At 40.3% G+C, this 21,638-nt stretch overlaps 1 protein-coding gene across 1 annotated transcript; it reads left to right on the plus strand.

Moving 5' to 3' along the window:
• The first annotated feature begins 1,624 nt into the window (after window positions 1–1,624).
• xpo1a (exportin 1 (CRM1 homolog, yeast) a) lies at window positions 1,625–21,351 on the plus strand. Its single transcript, XM_072462509.1, has 25 exons — window positions 1,625–2,182; window positions 3,238–3,370; window positions 4,222–4,323; window positions 4,391–4,463; window positions 4,553–4,614; window positions 4,697–4,741; window positions 5,029–5,210; window positions 5,994–6,042; window positions 6,380–6,499; window positions 7,020–7,148; window positions 7,463–7,621; window positions 9,646–9,828; window positions 10,039–10,177; window positions 10,528–10,709; window positions 10,778–10,934; window positions 11,382–11,545; window positions 11,913–12,047; window positions 12,362–12,545; window positions 14,986–15,092; window positions 16,225–16,419; window positions 16,507–16,675; window positions 18,251–18,385; window positions 18,836–18,995; window positions 19,672–19,768; window positions 20,622–21,351. The coding sequence occupies exons 2-25, from the start codon at window positions 3,245–3,247 to the stop codon at window positions 20,766–20,768; spliced, it is 3,201 nt and encodes a 1,066-aa protein (XP_072318610.1). The 5' UTR covers window positions 1,625–2,182; window positions 3,238–3,244; the 3' UTR covers window positions 20,769–21,351.
• The last annotated feature ends 287 nt before the right edge of the window (window positions 21,352–21,638 follow it).

Raw genomic sequence — 21,638 nt, forward strand, 5'->3', positions numbered from 1 at the left:
GATTGTGTCAAAGTTACTTCAAAGTGACACAAGACAGTTGTGCGGTTCATGTTCCACTGGTGGTACATGAGGTATTCTTGTGCAAATGTAATATTCAGGTGTTATTGTTTTTTTTCTGTATTTTATTATCTTACTGATTTCCTTCTTCTTGGTCTCAAATTGTTTGCAAATGACAAAACATTTTAAATAAACTGACATCAATTTAAGTGTTCCAAGTCTGCACTACTTTATATATCTTATAAAATGCATTACAACAAGGCTTAAACAATGTGCTAAAATTGAAAACACCATTTCTGTTGTTGATATCCCATTTGAGACAGTTTGAAAATGACTTTGTTGTTTAACTGTATTTAAATGGCTTTAATAAAACACAAAGGCATGTTTGACCCATTTATGTACATAGTTACCTTTGAGGCAGAAACTAAGAAGTGTAATACAGTAAATTCTCCAACACTGTTAAGATAAGATAAGATATTCCTTTATTGTCCCACATGGGGAAATTTCATTGGTGCAACGCAGGTAGATACAGAGGCAGATACAGAAGAACAGATCACTTATAGGAAGTCTGAAAAACACTTTCAGTAGAAGATCTCCTATAAATAAATAAAAAATAAAAACTCCCATAGACAAATAAATAAATACATAAATACATAAATACCGTTGCATGTGATCACGACAGTAATTGCACATGAATATGTGTCACGACAGCACATAGATTGCACATGAATTGCACATGAATCACGACAGCAATTACACATATGACAGAATTGCACATCAGTATTAGGTTAGGTCAGTATTGCGAGTGTTCAGTACTAACAGTTTTTGTTATAAAGTCTGACAGCAGCAGGAAGGAAAGACCTACGGAACCTTTCCTTCACACAGCGAGGGTGGATCAGTCTCTCACTGAAGCTGCTCTCCAGAGCGGAGAGAGTGTCCTGCAGGGGGCGACACTCATGGTCCAGCATAGAGGTGGGTTTAGCCAGGACCCTCCTGTCCCCCACCTCCTGCACCGAGTCCAGAGCACAGCCCAGGACGGAGCTGGACTTCTTGATGACTTTGTCCAGCCTCTTCCTCTCCCTCTCTGTGATGCTGCTGCTCCAGCAGGCCACACCTACAGGAGCTGATGCCATCACAGAGTCGTAGAAGGTCTTCAGGAGTGGCCCTGTCACTCCAAAAGACCTGAGTCTCCTCAGGAGGTAGAGCCTTATAACGAAATATGTAAATCTATGTTACAACAAACATTTTAATGGAGGTATTCAGCTTTACAACACACATGACAATTAATGCATTTTCAAAGTATTTTTCCCAAGTTATCACAGTTGGTAGGATTTCTTGACATCTGCCTAGAATTTTGTTTCCCATGTGGAGGCTTGTGTCCTGTTACCTGAGACCGCATTGGGCTATTACATTCAAAATATAACATATGCGTGTCTTTAAGTCTTTATTCTCAATTCTATCTTATAATGAGAAAACATGAGGTAAATGCGGCCTCACGCGCGGACACGAGACTACGGAAACCATTGGAAACATACCGCGCGCGAGTCCCTCCCACTTTGAGACGTCAGGCTACGACTTCGCCAATGGTCGCGTCAGTAGGCGCGGCCGCGGTCCAAATTTTCCGCGGCGCTGACAACGGGCCGAAACAGAAGAGCATCCCGGTTTCAACTGGTTCAATCCGGTCTATGTGTGACTGAAGCATGGGCAAAGAGGACCAGCTCCACGCACCAACGCAAACAACACTGCTCTGCAACTGTGTGCGCGAACAGAGACAGAAATAAACCACCAGACTGACTCACTGAAGCGTTTATCACCCGCTATTTAGGCGACTTTTGAGCGAATCTGAAGGGTTAGCCTAGCTGCGTGGAGGAAGCTAAGCTAAAACTCGATTGGCTTGCGTGCAGCCGAGCGAACCGCTGTTAGCCTCGTAGGTTTACCGAGTCATCTCTTTGAAATATCTCTGGTCACCGGGAGAAATTGTACATTATACCGCATTGAAACGACAGGAAGCGTTTTAATACATCGACAAGGATAGAAAAGGGTTTAATTTTAAGTTAAATAGAAAAGGCTAGTGTTAGCATTAAGGCTAGCTGTGAATATCGTTCAAGTTTCTTCGTGAGGGTCAACTCGTCTGGCAAAATCCTTTTATTCTGGTTGTTTTCGGCTTAAAGGCAAGACAATAAAGGTAAGATTTATTCGAATATTAAACCTGTATGAGCTAAAATAGGTTGAGCACCATCCTCAAGTTTATAATTCAGTATTGTGAAAGTATTGTTGCTATATGTTCACCTTTTCTTAAAATTAAACTCTGCTCTTCTTCCACTTATACATAAACAAATCTGTAACAATTATTAAAGTCTAGCAGTTTACTTAGAGCGATTTGATGTTTAAAGATACATTTTCAGTATTGAACAGTAGATGGCGCTGTTTCATATTTTGTTAATCAGTTATACAGAATTTTTAAAACTTGCGTTTTCATGTAATTCATGTAATTTGGACTAATACAGAGGATAACAGTTTAGCAAAGCATGACAACCTTTATTAGTGGTCGACAAGATTTGCAGTTTAGCTTTTGAATCAGTATTTCAAAATTGGATTATTGATTTATAAAGTTAAAACTATATAAATGACCTCAAAAAAAGATCATCTTTAGTGTAATATTTCAAACAAGGGTATAAAGTGATAGTTTTGCAATTGTGTGATGGGTAGTTGTCTATAAAAAAGAAGCATTATTAAATCAAACTGGCTAAAAAGACAACATTTTCAGATTTTTATTAATAATTCACTTTGGTCACCTTCAGTCACCATATTTTAACATTTATTTTGTTAAATGTATTTAGTCTCAATAGAAATGATCGACTTACTAAAATAATTTACTTACCGCCCTAATTTGTTGAATTTCCCTTGTGTATATTTTTAATAAGCTTGTTAAAATGAGCTCTACAAGACATTCACAGATACATTTTTAATACATTCCTAAAGTATTAAAGTTTGAAAATATTGAGCTATACATTTTTGTCCATATTGCCCAGCCCTACTGCACACGCCCTGGAACATTACAATTTGAAAGAACTTAATGAAATGTGAACTTCAAAAATATTATACAAGAATCTCATGCTTTTCAGAACCTGTTTGTAGAGGTCTGAACTACATACATAATATATTATACATAATGCAGCCCAGTCTGGGTAAATCTGTGTTTGAGGTCTTTAGTCCGAGTTCTGTCTCCTCTCGTTCCAGAAGCTCTATGCCCGCTGAAATGACCATGTTGGCCGATCACCCAGCACGACAACTGCTGGACTTCAACCAGAAACTCGACATCAACCTTTTGGACAATGTCGTTAACTCCATGTACCACGACATCGGATCACAGGTGAGATGCACCGCAACAACAAACTGGGAAGATTAGACCTTCAAACAGAGAAACATGAACAAATATGACTGGAGAATACCATATTTGAATTATTTAGATTTTCTGCTCATTACTCTGATGGAGAATAGAAATACTTGTTTTTGTTAGTCCCTGTGCCAGCCTGCCTTGGCCTGCAGCATGTCTTCCTCGCTCACGCTGCACTGTCCGGTCTAATAAAAGCTACAGGCTCAAAAAGTCTCCTAGCTTAGAAGAATACTTTATCCATAACTCATGTCCACATCTGATTTAAAGAAAAAAAATCTCTCCACACTTGATTTGTTTATGTTCGGCATTTATTTGCCTGAGATCCAGAATGCACTTCTTCTGGTCACCTCTCCCTCTGTCGCGCCTCGAGTCAAACTCAGACAGAACTGTGCAATCAGATTTGTTTATTTCTGTGACGCAGTGGAAACAGACAAGTTCATTAGTCACTTATCAAACTCCTCACACTGCATTTTTGTGCTTTGCTCATTGATTCTGTAACAATTCAGGATATTGTTCAGTCCATGTTTGTTTTTGATACAGACGGCCCATGCTCAGCCACGATTGGCTAATCCTCCTGTCATTCTGATCCGTCTGAACTCAGAAGAAACTGACCAGTCTGATATTGATCTGTATGAAAGTCATATCAGTCAAAATACATGCTAAAGACATGTACCAAAAATACATGCTCAGAATACTCTATTTTGAGTTACTGTGCTCTGATCAGACCATGTAACAGAATATGTTACAATATACACTTTTAATGCAGAGTATTCTTAATACAAATAGTCATTTAGTGATACGTTATAAACGGATGTGTTTGTTTTTAGCAACGTGTGGCTCAGGAGGTTCTGACAAACCTTAAAGACCATCCGGACGCCTGGACCAGAGTCGACACCATCCTGGAGTTTTCACAGAACATGAAGACCAAGGTACAGCCAGTAAAATACCTCAGTCTCTAAAGAGTTTGTGGGTTTGACTTCTGCTCTTCTGTCGCAGTATTACGCTCTGCAGATTTTGGAAGCTGTGATTAAAACGCGTTGGAAAATTTTGCCCCGACACCAGTGCGAAGGCGAGTCTTCAACACCTAAATAATTCCCGCTCTAAACACAATGTCATGACACTCAATAATACTAATTTTATGTATTATTATTACTTCAGGCATCAAGAAGTATGTGGTTGGATTGATTATTAAGACCTCTTCGGATGCTACGACTGTGGAGGTCGGTGCTCCTCAGACCTGTACAACTTCTATACTACTATGGCTTTTATTTTGTTTTTAAAAAAAAATATGTGTATTTGCAGAAAGAAGGAGTCTACATTTCAAAGCTCAACATGATCCTTGTTCAGGTGAATGTTGTTTCTGACTATGACTTTGACAATGAATGAAATACGTTCAAACACCAGGGATTTAGATGGTTATTCAAGGCTATAAAGGGATTTCTTCCCTTTTTGTAATACAATTCCTCGCTTATTCATGTTTTGTGCGACACTTTTAGCACATTTTTGATACAATTTAGTCAAAATATTACCTGAATATTGTTATCTAAATGGTCATTTCCACATTTCTAAGTTGATGTAGGAATGAAAGCGGAGCCTTGTCTACGTTATCAGTTTTCTTTACGTTTTCCTTTTAGATCTTGAAGCAGGAGTGGCCGAAGCACTGGCCAACATTCATCAGTGACATTGTAGGAGCGAGTCGGACGAGCGAGAGTCTCTGTCAGAACAACATGATCATCCTGAAGCTTCTGAGCGAGGAAGTGTTTGACTTCAGCAGCGGACAAATGACTCAGGTCAAGGCCAAGCACCTCAAGGACAGGTCAGTACAGAACACACCACACAGGGACTGGAGGTAGTTTTAACGTATCTTTTAGCTGATAAAAATCACAGATTTATTGTATTTTCCTCTTACTGTAATACTGATATTTAATGTTTTTGTTTTTATTTTTGGAAGCTCTTATTTTTTCTGCTGGTCAGATGAATCTAACGAAAATGATTTCAACTTTAGGATGAAAAGTAAAATTGGGTTCTCATTGCTTTTTCATCTGGCTGAAGCTTCCTCTTGCCGTTCTCATACTTTGATTTCTTAAAACGGTAAAGTTACATACTAGAGGAATGAAAAAGGCTCTAATTCTGAATAATTGTTTTAAAAAAAAAGGTGATGTTTCTCCTTGCAATATTCATAACACTAACGTCTCTAGACACCGCCGTTAATCTCTCAATAAATCTAAAAGTATTCAAAGCCGAAGTTTTACATTGGCTTTTGCAAATTAAATTGGATTCAATCTTAAAGTTAAATCCAAAATACAATATATTTACTGTAAATATCTTGCCTGTTCTTTCTTCTGTCTAATTTGTCCAAAGAATTTTACAAATAAAGATGACTTATTATGATGTAGTGGTGGTTACAAATATGTGCCTTAAGCAGCGTTCACACTGCAACTGCTCCACTGCACATGTGTGCTTTTTGTACCAGGATGCACGTCTGACGCGTCCACCTTCAAATATACTGGCGCGGAATGAATTTGGTCTGAACGTTAGAATAAATGTGCCTTTTGATTTCCGCAAATTTAAGCAATTGTTTTTTCTTTTCTTTTTCCAGCATGTGCAACGAGTTTTCTCAAATATTTCAGCTGTGCCAGTTTGTTATGGTAAGATACATTCATATATTATTTATGATCTACTTTTTTCTTTTTTTTAAAGAGATAATAAATGTAAATGAGTTCATAGACTTTGGCACTAATGTTTAGGAGTCATAGAAGGTTTGTTATACACAAATATATTATTTGTATATGAATGCAAATATACTGTCTCATTTAGCTTTTGGTATTTCATGTTGGTCACAAGCAAATGAGATGACAATAAAACCCTGGAATCTGTTGACAAAGAAAGAACATAATCATTGCACAGTTAGCAGCCATAACATGTTAATTTATTTATAACAAAACAAGTGCCAACATGAGTAAACAATGCAACTTTGTCTTTTAGGAGAACTCCCAGAATGCTCCTCTGGTCCACGCCACGTTAGAGACTCTGCTGCGTTTCCTGAACTGGATTCCTCTGGGATACATCTTTGAGACCAAACTCATCAGCACTCTGGTCTACAAGGTAATAACTACTACTGTATTAATACTTGTACTGCACCACCTGCTCTCATTCATTATTAGTTCAAAACTGAGAGAAAAACTATAATATGCCATCTTAATTCTCCTTTAGTCTAGCCAACAATGTTTCATCTAAAACTGTATAAATGATCTTTCCTTTCACCTTTTTGAAGTCCAGAAGATTTACAGGTTTGCAAAGAAGCTGTTCATTGAAGTTTTTAAAATTAATAATCTGTTCAAATTTCAAATATGCTGAGATTATCGGTGATAAATGTGAGCGTAGCTGCAGTGTGACATTGTACACTCGCTTTTCTACAAACGTTTCATTGATTTTCTTCTTAGATGTCGATTACAAACTCAATATTTAGCAGAGTTGTGAACTTTTACATTCGTTATAAGATTCTCTCACATTTTAGTTGTGTTTTTTGCTCTTACAGGAGATAATGTGACTTCTCACCTTTGACACTGTTGATTGTTTTGGCCGCTCACTGCTAACACTCAGAATGCTCTATTGTGTGTTTTAGTTCCTGAACGTGCCAATGTTTCGTAACGTGACTCTGAAGTGTCTGACGGAGATCGCCGGCGTGAGCGTGAGCCAGTACGAGGAGCAGTTTATCAGCCTGTTCACTCTGACCATGTGCCAACTCAAACAGGTGAAAACCCACGCGGAAATAACAGATTTTAAATTAAATTGTGATTGGACCAGAGCAAGCTTTCCAACCTTAAAGGTCCCATATCATGCAAAATCGCTATTGGTGCCTCTCATATGTGTCCAAAGTGGTGTTTTGATTGATTCCTGCAGTCTTTAGCTCGAGATAAATCTCTATCCTTCTCCTCGGATTAACAGACGGATGGGCACTTTAACTGAGTTGATGATTGCAAATGTTAACACTTGTGGGGGAGTTTTTAAAAAAATAAATGCCATGTGGTCGATTTCACTGACGTTAAATTGCACATTTTGTTTTAGATGCTGCCTTTGAACACAAACATTCGCGTGGCGTATTCGAGCGGGAAGGATGACGAGCAGAACTTCATCCAGAACCTGAGTCTGTTCCTCTGCACGTTCCTGAAGGAGCACGGGCAGCTCATTGAGAAGCGAGCAAACCTGCGCGAGACACTTATGGAGGTGCAGTAACACGCCGCCGCCTCCAGGGGACAGACGGGCGGTTTACAGGGGAAGAATGCAAGACGTGAAAAACCTGTCCATTTTAAACTCTTTGCGGCTCAACTCATTACAAGCATCCGAAATATTCAGAGTTTATAAGCACTTTCAAAGGCCAGAGCGAGTTTAACATCACGGTAAAGCAAAAGGTGCACTTCCTACTTTGCAAAAAATTAAATGCTATAATTAGACACAGACGGCACTCTTCGGTCTGATTCTGCTTTAACAATAGCTGTACTGGGGCTAAAATGATTCTTTATTACCTCTTATTAAGAAGAGGTCTAATTTTAAGTAGTATTCATAAATAGCAAACCTACTTGTTTGAGCCTAAACCCTCGCGATACAATACGTATCCCGATGCAGGTGTCATGATACGATACGTATCCCGATGCAGGGGTCATGATACAATACGTATCCCGATGCAGGGGTCATGATACAATACGTATCCCGATGCAGGGGTCATGATACAATACGTATCCCGATGCAGGGGTCATGATACGATACGTATCCCGATGCAGGGGTCATGATACGATACGTATCCCGATGCAGGGGTCATGATACGATACGTATCCCGATGCAGGGGTCATGATACAATACGTATCCCGATGCAGGGGTCATGATACAATACGTATCCCGATGCAGGGGTCATGATACGATACGTATCCCGATGCAGGGGTCATGATACAATACGTATCCCGATGCAGGGGTCATGATACAATACGTATCCCGATGCAGGGGTCATGATACGATACGTATCCCGATGCAGGGGTCATGATACGATACGTATCCCGATGCAGGGGTCATGATACGATACGTATCCCGATGCAGGGGTCATGATACGATACGTATCCCGATGCAGGGGTCATGATACGATACGTAACCCGATGCAGGGGTCATGATGCGATACGTATCCCGATGCAGGGGTCATGATGCGATACGTATCCCGATGCAGGGGTCATGATACGATGCGTATCCCGATACAGGGGTCATGATACGATGCGTATCCCGATACAGGGGTCATGATACGATGCGTATCCCGATACAGGGGTCATGATACGATGCGTATCCCGATACAGGGGTCATGATACGATGCGTATCCCGATACAGGGGTCATGATACGATGCGTATCCCGATACAGGGGTCATGATACGATGCGTATCCCGATACTTGTATATTCCGATACAATTCCCTCATTACGATATGTATCATGATACATTTTTGAAAAAGGGGTAAAAAATTACTGAATGGGTAATGTTTTTACTCTGGATAAGAAAATTTATAAAATGTCATGTTTATCCACAAAGCACTTATTTATAAATCCATTCTGCTCTAATAACTTCATACATCCAACCAACTGATCCAAATGGAAATATAAGGAACGCATTCTAGTAAAGTATTGCATGTTTCTTGCCAAACAATTGGCCTGGTCTGAACATGCTGCAGCAGCATCTTCTGCACAGATCAGCTTCTGATCAGGTCCACAGCTCCTTCTCACTCGGCCCAGAGGAGCGCAGCACAAACAGCAGATCAAAAGTACTATTCCACCTCGTTTGAAGCCTACGGGCCACAAAACATAAAAAAAAAAAAAAAGATACTGTGATTCTGTATCGATACGCAGTCCGTGAAGATATATCACCGTATCGATATTTTGAACACAACCCTAGTGCATACGCACATAGCGTCAGTACAATGCTGTGTACACATGCTCTTATCTTTTGACTTAATACCGCTTTTTATATTTCATTTAATGCTATTTTGCGTTGTCGTACTTTATGTGTACTTTATGAAAAAAAAAAAAGATAGATTATTGATTTCTAAATAAAATTAACTGCGGCGGATCCGTAAGCCAAGTAATAAAATAACCGCTATAGTGTGACTTTAATGCATACACATTTTTTTACTTTGATTTTTACAAACTTGGTATAGAATTGCTCCAAATGGATAAATCTCCTCCGTTTGGTCTAAAATCCTGTGGTTTCCGGCTCCAGGCGCTGCACTACATGCTGCTGGTCTCTGAGGTGGAGGAGACGGAGATATTTAAGATCTGTCTGGAGTACTGGAACCATCTGTCTGCAGAGCTGTACCGCGAGAGCCCCTTCTCCACCTCGTCCACGCCTCTGCTGTCCGACGTCCCCCCGCGCAGACACCTGTATCTGCCCGTGCTCTCACAGGTAACGCCACTTTATTTTATCATAGCAAAAGATAACAACACATTTGTTCAGGTAATGTTGAGTCCGTGTTTGCATCGCCTTGTCTTGGGTTCTAGAAAATAAAGTTGAATGTATTAGCCGACAAAATGAATACTGCTGTTGCGTACAAGGTCTCGGGCCACATTCTACTGCCTGAAGGTGAAATACAGTCTGATTTGTGTGGCTTCTCAGGTGCGTTTGTTGATGGTGAGTCGAATGGCCAAACCCGAGGAGGTTCTGGTGGTGGAGAACGATCAAGGAGAAGTCGTGCGAGAGTTTATGAAGGACACGGACGCCATTAACCTGTACAAGAACATGAGGGAGACTCTGGGTAAGACTGTCCAACACTACATCTAAGTCTGATCAACTTAGATGTAGTGTTGGACCTTTTCTATCCATCTATAAAGTGCATGTAACTGTTAAGATTACGATTCAAGTATACTAGGGTACAGATGTCATGAATTTGGAGTCCGACAACCAAATAGATGCAGATGACGTTTCCATTTGAATGTGAAGATGATTTGAGCAAAACAGCTCCACAGAAAAAAAATAAAAGCAAAGAAACACTTTTAATCAAATGTGCTGCCCATTCTGCCACTCACAGCCTCTGCAGAGCTTTTTATTTCCCCTTATATTTAGCCCTGGTTCCTTTTTAACTCGTTTGTGTGATGTGATCCTCAGTGTACTTGACTCATCTGGACTATGCTGACACCGAGCGCATCATGACCGAGAAGCTCCATAACCAAGTGAACGGGACGGAGTGGAGCTGGAGGAACCTGAACATGCTCTGCTGGGCCATCGGCTCCATCAGCGGCGCCATGCACGAGGAGGACGAGAAGAGGTTCCTCGTAACCGTCATCAAGGTCTGAGGAATGACCAATCCGGGTAACTCTCGGCAAAGACGCGCTTTTGACGTTCCCGTTTGTTTCAGGACCTGCTGGGTTTGTGTGAGCAGAAACGTGGAAAAGACAACAAGGCCATAATCGCCTCCAACATCATGTACATCGTTGGACAGTACCCGCGCTTCCTCCGGGCGCACTGGAAGTTCCTCAAAACAGTCGTCAACAAACTGTTCGAGTTCATGCACGGTGAGGACAAGGCTAAAGGAGAAGCGAAAAGTGCACCATTGACCACTAATAAACAACACATTACGCTAGATCGACTTTCCTGAGCTTTTAGCATTTTTTCCTCATCACAAACATCGCTGGAGTTGTGTTTAGCTTCATTCACACTTGTTTCATTAATGCTGTTTACAAGCTCGTCTTCTCTGCTCGCTCTCTGAGCCTCAGAAAAATTCTCAGTTTCAAATATCCCAGATTTTTGACTTTGTCGTCTGTAGAGATCCGTCTGTAGGTCTCCTGTGCAGTCTTTAAGTTCAGAAATGAGCAGTTCTGCCTCAAATCAACTTCATTACTGTGTGTTCACATTCATATGTCGGGAAGCTTGTAATCTTGTTGAGGGAACGGTGGTATTCAGCACATGCATTATTTTTTTGCTGATTATATAAAATATACATAATTTCCTGTGTTTGTCAGAGACCCACGATGGCGTTCAGGACATGGCGTGCGACACCTTCATTAAAATCGCTCAGAAATGCAGACGGCACTTTGTTCAAGTTCAGGTCGGAGAGGTGATGCCTTTTATCGACGAGATCCTCAACAACATCAACACCATCATCTGTGACCTGCAGCCGCAGCAGGTCAGGCCCGGGACGCTTATTTAAAATGTCTTTAATATTTAAACCTGGTTATTATCTTCCCAGCTCCCTCGGGGCAGGGAAGTTATATGCATAATGCATTGTAAAAGATACTTGGAGTATCAAAAATCAAATGCATTATTTTTGGTGACTTGCTAAATTTAGTGTGATGCAGACAGCACACAGCGGCCTCATTTTGACCCAAAGAGCTGCTTTTACAATATCTGTGCTCGACTACATCAAATTTGTTTTTGGGTACACACACTTTAATTAGTGCATCCAAGTGAAAAATTCACTGCTGGATTTCCCCTTGGCACTCGGTGTTGGAGTCGTCATCTGCATAACGTCTTTGTCTCCTTGTGTCTTGTAGGTGCACACGTTTTATGAAGCGGTGGGCTACATGATCGGAGCGCAGACGGATCAGGCAGTTCAGGAGCTCCTTATAGAGAAATACATGTTACTGCCGAACCAGGTGTGGGACAGCATCATCCAGCAGGCCACAAAGGTGAGGCTCTGAGCAGGTCCAAACACACAGGGGGGCCCAAGACCACATGGCAACATAAAGTACTAGTCAAGAAAATAAATGGCTGTATTGTTACTTTAAACCAGATTCTCAAACTAGACTAGGAATGCTCCGTCTTAAGTCCTCAGCAAATGTCACGTTTTGAAGTATTTGTAGTCCAGATAGGGATTTGTTGAACAGTGAATTATTTAAGAATTACTGAAATAATTATTTGCAATCAATCTATAAGTTGCATACTGCACCTTTTTACCCCGGCGTTGTTGGATTGGTCAACACATGAACATTGTGTTTTTCAGAACGTGGACATCTTGAAGGACGCAGAGACGGTGCGACAGCTCGGGTCCATCCTGAAGACCAACGTTCGCGCCTGTAAAGCCGTGGGTCACCCGTTTGTGGTGCAGCTCGGACGCATTTACCTCGACATGCTCAACGTCTACAAGTGTCTGAGCGAGAATATCTCCTCCGCCGTCAGCTCCAACGGTCAGTGTACCAACATTTGTAGTCACTAAATAAACTGTTATAGTCGCAAAACTAAACTGTTAGTATCGCTCTGTTCTAGGTCCTTGTCTTTACCCCTGACAATTTAATGTGATGGAAAATATTAGAAAAAGCTTCAGTTGTAGTCATCTGGACTCAGTTAGAAAAAATAGACGTTTCGACTCTCATCCAAGAGTCATTGTCAATAACAGAATTTAGGTCGGGAACTCCGATATTTATACTGTTCTGTGGTAAGACCCGCCCATTGGGAGGAGCCTTCCTGAAGTAGAAAGAATTGTTTGTTTCAACAGAAACTCCCCCCTTGTATCTACCGAGCCTATTCAGAATTTTAATGGGCTATTAGAATCCTCTTTGTCTTTGTGAGACCCTGGCTCAACCACCCTGAGTACCTGATTAGCATCTAAATGTCCAGGGGTTCAGTATACCATTATAGATACCAGGAAGATTGAATCTTAGCCCTCCATTTCTGTTTAAAGAACGGCTATTTTTTCTAACTGAGTCCAGATGACTACAACTGAAGCTTTTTCTACTATGGAACACGCCTGGACGAATGAGGGATTACACCGACATATTTCCAAGAATTTTGTGATGGAAAAATAATTTAATTGCTCAGAGGAACCTGGGTTCTTGACAAACTCGAGGGCTACAATTGGTTTAATAGTCGATGTCAGTAGGTCTGTAAAGCAGTCGTTTAATTCTATAATCAGTTGATGGTGTCTTAGTCAACCAAAGTTTGTATTAATCGACTATTTTATTTAGGAGGATTTATGTTGTAGAATTTCATTAGACAATTACAGCCATATATGTCAGGAATTATTTTTTATTTGTTGATTTATTTCTGTTGTACTTTGAGACTTTTAATATAAATGATCAACCATCTAGAAGCCTTCAGTCGCCGCATTTTAATATTTATTTGGTTGAAAATGCATTTAGATGGTCTCGATGTACAATTATAAAGTATGTATATGAAAAGCCCCAACTGATGGTGTTCCTATCTTTTATTGAACAATAAGTAATATACCGTACTTTTTGCACTTTAAGCCACTACTTTTTTCCCACGCTTTGAACCCTGCGGTCATCACAACAGTGCATCTAATTTGTAGGTTTCTTTTTAGAGCCAGTTTTAGTACAGATCCAGTTTTAATTTGATAACAGTTTGAATTTGTTTCTTGCAAAAACTTTTCTTCCTTGGTACTGATCAGGTGCTGTTTTAACTTATATAAGGTTGTGAGGGAAAGCTTTTTAGTGTTGCGTTTATTGTGAGAAAGAACATTACAATTTCGTAAAGATTATTTCATGAATAATCGTTAAATTGTGAATATAAAGTTGAATTTGACAGCCGGATTAAAAAAAAAGTTGTATACATTGAAGTCTATTTTCGGACTATAAATTGAACCACAAAACCCTGAATAATTACGATTATCAATTAATCTAATAATCTGGACATCCCTACACATGAATTGGTTTGATGGAGCTTTAATGTCCGCTCTTTGACGTCTTGACCAGCAACACTAGCATGAGTCACCAAGTACAGCCTTATGACATATGAACAGATTGTGCGACATTACAGTGGAGATGCAAATGAGTGTGCATTTGCATAAAACAAGTGACCATTAGTGGGTCGTTATTACTCATTAACTAACACATGTACACGTCTATCACAGACTTCCACAGACAAATACTTGAACTGACTTCCCGCTGCTGAACTGTGTAATATAACGTTCTGTGCAAATCTAAAAAATAATCCTTTTCATCAATCTTTTAACCCTGTTGTTTCATCAACTACAAACATGTTCTGAAATGCACAAGATACTGGCTAACGGCCACCAGGGGGCACTCTATCAGGAAGCACAAGCAATTAGACACACTGTTGAAGAAGATGTCAGTGGACAGTGGTCACTGTATTTTTATGTTTCAAAATGCTGTGTGTTTTATTACAGTCTGACTCATATTCATAGAAAAATTGTTCAATGTGGGCACCTGCGGCCCGTATATGTACAACTTATTTGTTCTTTGTAAATTTCGTTGGCACAGCTTTTATTCACGCTGTATAGCCCAAAAAGTATGGTAGTGATTTTGACAATTTCCACCACTATTTGCCACTACTTCATTCTAGACTGTAGCTCTTCAGCTGTTTAACTTGTTTCCTCTGGCGTTTGTTTTCAGTATTTCAGCTGTTTAACTTGTTTCCTCTGGCGTTTGTTTTCAGTATTTCAGCTGTTTAACTTGTTTCCTCTGGCGATTGTTTTCAGTATTTCAGCTGTTTAACTTGTTTCCTCTGGCGTTTGTTTTCAGTATTTCAGCTGTTTAACTTGTTTCCTCTGGCGTTTGTTTTCAGTATTTCAGCTGTTTAACTTGTTTCCTCTGGCGATTGTTTTCAGTATTTCAGCTGTTTGACTTGTTTCTTCTGGTTGTTTTCCAGGAGAGATGGTGACAAAGCAGCCTCTGATCCGCAGCATGAGGACGGTGAAGAAAGAGACGCTGAAGCTCATATCTGGATGGGTCACTCGCTCCAATGACCCGCAAATGGTAAGAGATTTGACTAAGTCAGTTGTTTGAATATGAATGTAAAATGTTTGAAAAGTGTTAAATTCTGGATAAGGTCCACTTCAGGTTTCTTTTTAGAGACAGTTTTAGTACAGAGCCAGTTTTTGTACAGATCCAGTTTTAGTTTGAATTTGTTTCTTGCAAAAACCTTTCTTCCTTGGTACTGATCAGGTGCTGTTTTAACTTATATAAGGTTGTGAGGGAAAGCTAAGCACTGTAGGATGTGTGCTGGGACACTTCATCCAAACAATACTCAGAGTGAGGGAGGACGCATGAAAAGAGATTTCAGAGATTCACTTTATCAAATTTTAGTGTTACATTTATTGTGAGAAAGAACATCACAATTTAATGATTATTCATGAAATAATCTTAACGAAATTATAAAGATAAAGTTAAATTTGACAGCCGGATTAAAGAAAAAGTTGTATACATTGAAGTCTATTTTCGGACTATAGATTGAACCAAAAAACCCTGAATAATCACGATTATCAATTAATCTAATCTGGACATCCCTACACATGAATTGGTTTGATGGAGCTTTAATGTCCGCTCTTTGACGTCTTGACCAGCAACACTAGCATGAGTCACCAAGTACAGCCTTATGACATATGAACAGATTGTGCGACATTACAGTGGAGATGCAAATGAGTGTGCATTTGCATAAAACAAGTGACCATTAGTGGGTCGTTATTACTCATTAACTAACACATGTACACGTCTATCACAGACTTCCACAGACAAATGCTTGAACTGACTTCCCGCTGCTGAACTGTGTAATATAACGTTCTGTGCGAATCTAAAAAATAATCCTTTTCATCAATCTTTTAACCCTGTTGTTTCATCAACTACAAACATGTTCTGAAATGCACAAGATTTTTCAACCGTTCAGATCTCAGGCTTCTCTCAAATGTGAACTTTGGACAGAATTCTACAAATAAAACTTATGTATATTGCAGGTCTACTCACAGTGCTTGTCAGAAAAGATATATAAAAAAATGGATATAAAAAGACCAGAATTGAACCATTTGTTAAGTTGTTCTTGACTGGTTCTATGTAATGTCACGTCAAACCTCATCTTCACACTTCTCCCTGATGTTCCGGTGTCTTCCTGTAGGTGGCGGAGAACTTCGTGCCTCCGTTGTTGGAAGCCGTGTTGATCGATTACCAGAGGAACGTCCCGGCGGCGCGTGAGCCCGAGGTACTGAGCACCATAGCAACCATCGTCAACAAACTGGGCGTCCACATTACGCCCGAAATCCCCAAGATCTTTGACGCAGTGTTCGAGTGCACGCTCAACATGATCAACAAGGTCAGTTGTGATGAATATCCAGCTGTAGTTTCACATAATAAAGTCTACCTGGTTCTCCATTAAAAGTCATTTTTCTTGTGTTGTCAGGACTTTGAGGAGTTCCCGGAGCACAGGACAGACTTCTTCTACCTGTTGCTGTCGGCTACAGGGATGTGTTTCCCGGCTTTTCTTTCCATCGCTCCGGCTCAATTCAAACTCATCCTGGACTCCATAATCTGGGCCTTCAAACACACCATGAGGAACGTCGCAGACACAGGTACAAACAACATCCTTATATCATCCATTTGACGTCTCTCAAATGTCTCATAATTCATAAAGCAGTGTACTCTTCACATTTTCATACAATTAACTTATTTGCATTTGTTGTAAAGATGCAACAATTAATCAACGAACAATGACTAGTCTAAAAAATGATTGTAATCGTATTTTGATAATTGTATTGGGTTATTTCTCTGGAACTATGGTTCCCAAAGTGGAGGTCGCGAGGCATGTGCTGGGGGTTGTGAGATGATTTCACATTGTTGTTTTTAAAATTAAAATAATTAAATAATAATAAATAATTAAATAAAGTTTCAGGCGAAACTGTAAACAAGACTGGCTATTATCAGTGGGTTCCGTCCGGTGGGGAAAGCTTACTTGGAGTAGGATAAATACTTGAGTTCAAGGACTCTTGGATGAGGCGAAACATCTTGTTTAAATAATAATAAAAAAAAAATACTGTCCAGATACAAATAGTTTCTGTACAAATAGTTTAGACGATTTTTCGGCGATTTGAGAACGCAGGTGGAAGTGCGCATGCCACTCCCCCGTGTGGACTGATACAACACACACGTGCGTTTGTTTATTAGCGCAACGGAGCGCATCACATCTCTCGTCTCCCGTAGATTTCTGTCCACTTCTGCGTCAGCTCGAACTGTCTTTCTCCGTCTTCATTTTGCCCCGTACACTGAGGGAACTATATTATGATAGATCCATGCGCTTAGGCACGCGGAAACGTGAGCACGAACCGCACGCGGCTGCAGGTGAGCTATAGGTGCGTTTTATGATTGATACGTGGCAGGACAAATGATTTATCCACGTCACGAGGAAATATGATAAAAAATTTGCTGAAAAAAATCGTACATACCACCTTTTAACTTAGGTTCGTGAGCAGGACCACGTCTCCACCACAGTCCTTTGTGGTCCTTGCTAATGAACTGAATGTATATTTTTTCAATTGAACACTCCAGGAGAAAAATATTGACTTGACTTAAAGATAAGATAACCTTTATTTGTCCCACAATGGGGAAATTCCAGTGTTGCAACACAAAGTAGGTACAGAAGTATAATAATAAACGGATAACTTGTATAACAAACGCCTACAAAAAAACACAATTTCACATTTCTTCTAGTCCTGCCGCTGAAACATGTCCGGTAAATAAGCTAACGCTTGTATACCGCCGTCTTGTTAGAATAAAAGGGAAATTTGACTTTTCAACATTGTTTCCTCGTCAAACACCGCAGGAGTTTTATTTAGCTTCATTCGCACTTTAATAAATCTTGTTTTACAAGGTCCTCTCCCTCTGACCCTCAGAAATCACTGTTTCAATCTTATTTTTTCATTGTTTATTCCCTCATTGGGAATGCAGATGTGGATGTTAAAGTGTTTCCTAAATGTAGACGTTATATTAAGTTAGAAAATGTAAACTGCTATTACCTAAAGGACTAAAAGCAGGTTTATTTGCCAATTAACGCACCAAAAACATGCTATATATGCTTCGCATTGTTAAATATTGTGGTTTTGACTTAAGATTGAGAGCTGTATTTCACCTCGCTGTCGTGTCCTTCCCAGGGCTGCAGATCCTGTACTCTTTGCTGCAGAACGTATCGGCAGAAGAAGCAGCGGCTCAGAGCTTCTATCAGACTTACTTCTGCGACATCCTCCAGCACATCTTCTCTGTGGTCACCGACACCTCGCACACGGCAGGTAAGAGTTATCCACAAACGTACTGAGTGTCCAATGAGCTTGAGTTTAAAGGAATAATGGAGGAAGAGTAGATGGAAATATCCACAAGTTTGTCTTTTAAGTATCAGCGACTCACCGCTGTAGATAAGGATCAAAGCCCAGAACTATAGACGCTTCATTTTCATGCTGTTTTCATGACTATCAGTCAGTGGAGGGACAACAGCATGTGTGACGTCTACAACATGTGACAACAAATAAGTCACGTTTGACTCAAACACATGGAAAGCAGCGCTACTACTGCCAGCTAACTGAGACATGGGTAAAACTCTGAGCGAACAAGTGCCACCCGTTTTGAGCGTATTAAGAATAATTGTGACCTTTGAGACATATTCATTTTGAGATTGCCTTTGATCTTGAGACTCTAAATAATGTTGTTTTGGTTGTTCGTCCTGACTGCCGTTTTCTTTTCAGGGCTGACGATGCACGCCACCATCTTGGCCTACATGTTTAACCTCGTGGAGGAAGGAAAAGTCAGTGTTTCACTCAGCGCCGCGAGCCCAGCCAACAACCAGGCCCACGTCCAGGAATACATCGCCAACCTGCTGAAGAACGCCTTCCCTCACCTGCAGGAGTCAGTGCACGCACACACTTTGATCAAAACTAAGCCCACATGGTGTGATCTGTGCTGAAGTTCACTTTTATTCTTGAGTTTGTAGCTGAGTTCAGTGTTTAAATCCAGCGCTGCCTCAGTCAGAGCCATGAATGGTCAGAGCCACACAAACAGGAGCGTCACTCTGGAGCTGCATTCAGCTGCACTAAGTTAAAGCATCTGTATGTTTTTAAAAAAACAACAACATATTTTTCAATCTTACATAAAATGAGGCCTTTTGGTCTTGTGGTGATTAATTACCACGCCACTGAACCAGCGCTTTCCCCCCTTAGATTAGAAAATAAATAAATTAGAAATCTACTGGTGGAATTTAGCTGCTTAGCTCACAAGCGCTTCGCGGTCGTCATCCCAATGTAAGCTGTAAAGCGCTCCGCACTTTTGCAGCCGCGTTTCACGTGGCCCGGACCTAATTGGGCGTCTGGCTAGGTTGTGGCGCTCGGGCCTTATAAGACAAAAGTACAATAAAAGCTGTACTTATTGACTATGTTCTTATATTTATTTCAAACTGAAGTATATTTGGTTCTTAACTCTGGATATAGTGCGGATTCTACAGAACTAACATTGGCTGTTCTGTTATGGTTTGTCTGCTGTCGCCCCCTGCTGGTTGGTGTGGGAGTAACACTTTCTTCCTCTTCAGCGCTCAGGTCAAAGTGTTTGTGACCGGCCTCTTCAGCCTGAACCAGGACATTCCCGCCTTCAAGGAGCATCTCAGGGACTTCCTCGTTCAGATCAAGGTGAGCCTAAAGGTTAAAGGTCACGATAACAAATGTCCAAGTGCCATAATATCACAATAAATAATAATATACCACATACCGCTGGAGAATCCCCCCAAACGGTCCAATATTGTTAAAAATCTTGAGCTATGATAAATATATGGCTCAATGAAACATACAGCAACTTATTCTACTAACACAGGAGTGCGGGGGGTCAACACAGGAGTGCGGGGGGTCAACACAGGAGTGCGGGGGGTCAACACAGGAGTGCGGGGGGTCAACACAGGAGTGCGGGGGGTCAACACAGGAGTGCGGGGGGGCAACACAGGAGTGCGGGGGGGCAACACAGGAGTGCGGGGGGGCAATACAGGAGTGGGAGTGGGGGTCTGACCAGCAGTTGTGACGGACAACGCTACAAATAATGGTTGGTGCAGTGGAGATGCAGCAGCTGATGCACGTCACACTGAACTGAGCCTCACAAACAGCTCTAAAAACTACTTTATATTTCAAAATTGCACTTTTGAGACTTGACAGTTTGTTTACAGCTGAAGTTTAAACTGTCCAATTTACAAGTTTGCACTTAAAACCTGTTTATGGGGAAAAGTAAAAATAAAGAACATTTTTATTTTGTAACACAATTGAGCCATTTTCATTATTTAAGAGCAGATTCAATTGAATTGAATCGAATCGTGATTAATCGATTCAGGACGTTATGAATCAAAATCAAATCGATTTATGAAATTGGCCATGATACTCAGCCCTAATTCAAACAGTTCTCAGCAGAAGCGTGTTTGTCGTGTCCGGGGAAGTTACATATAGTTCCTTTCAAAGACTTTGGACAGTTTAATGATGCCTGTTGGTTTGTGGTTGTCAGGAGTTCGCCGGCGAGGACACCACCGACCTGTTCCTGGAGGAGAGAGAAACATCGTTACGTCAGGCTCAGGAGGAAAAACACAAAATCCAGCTGTCGGTGCCGGGCATTTTGAACCCTCACGAACTCCCAGAAGAAATGTGCGACTAAACTAAAACCATTTCAGCTACTTTTGGACCAAGACAAAACTAAAAAGGGAGACTTCCACTTTAATGTGAAGGGTTGAATTTCCAAAACGGCTGACCAAACGCGTGTGAATATGTACAAAAAAATGACAGTTTTGCATTTTGCTCATCTAAACGAATAAGCCAAGTTTTGTTTTTGATATATTTTATACTAAATTTTCTGTGTCAACTGTTTCTTTTTCTGTTGCTTGAATTAAATTTGCCTGGACTAGATTGGATTGTTAAAGGTTTTCTCACGCTTTTTGGTCTCTTCTTCCACCAAAACGGAGCTGGCTTGAAGAATCGGCTGAAGGAATCAAACGACACTTTGAAATGGTCTTGTTGCTTCCTCTTCCCACTTGTTAATATGTAATATAAAATAATGCACAGTTTAGCGGCAGGTTGAATGTAAACTCGAGCGGTGAAGGGTTTGTCATGTGTCGTTTTGAGTTTTATTATTTTGTTTTCATGTTCTTTGTGTGGAAATGATGGTTTGGAGATGGAAGTGAAGTTTGGAAAAGCTGTCTTTGACTCCGAAGATAAAGTTGGCTATTTTTACAAAAACTGAATGTCTTTGTTTTTATTGTGTTTAGGTTTAAGATTTGGACTGGTTTAGTCTGGTAATGTATAGTTGAAGAAACTATTTACTGTATCTATTGTAACTGATGCCTCAAGATGCAAAATGTCAACATATACTAGTAATAAACATAACATCCTTAGGCAAATTTACTAAAAATGTTAGGATTTTTTTCTAAAAGGTTTAACCCTCGGTTCAGGGTCATGTTCATGTTATGCAATATTTTTTTTTAATAATTCAAAAACAAAAATAAATGTTACATTAATGGATTACATTTTG

This window comes from Eucyclogobius newberryi, unplaced genomic scaffold, assembly GCF_026437365.1.
Source record: "Eucyclogobius newberryi isolate DKJ021-1_F unplaced genomic scaffold, fEucNew1.0.hap1 SCAF_4, whole genome shotgun sequence".
Taxonomy (NCBI): domain Eukaryota; kingdom Metazoa; phylum Chordata; class Actinopteri; order Gobiiformes; family Gobiidae; genus Eucyclogobius; species Eucyclogobius newberryi.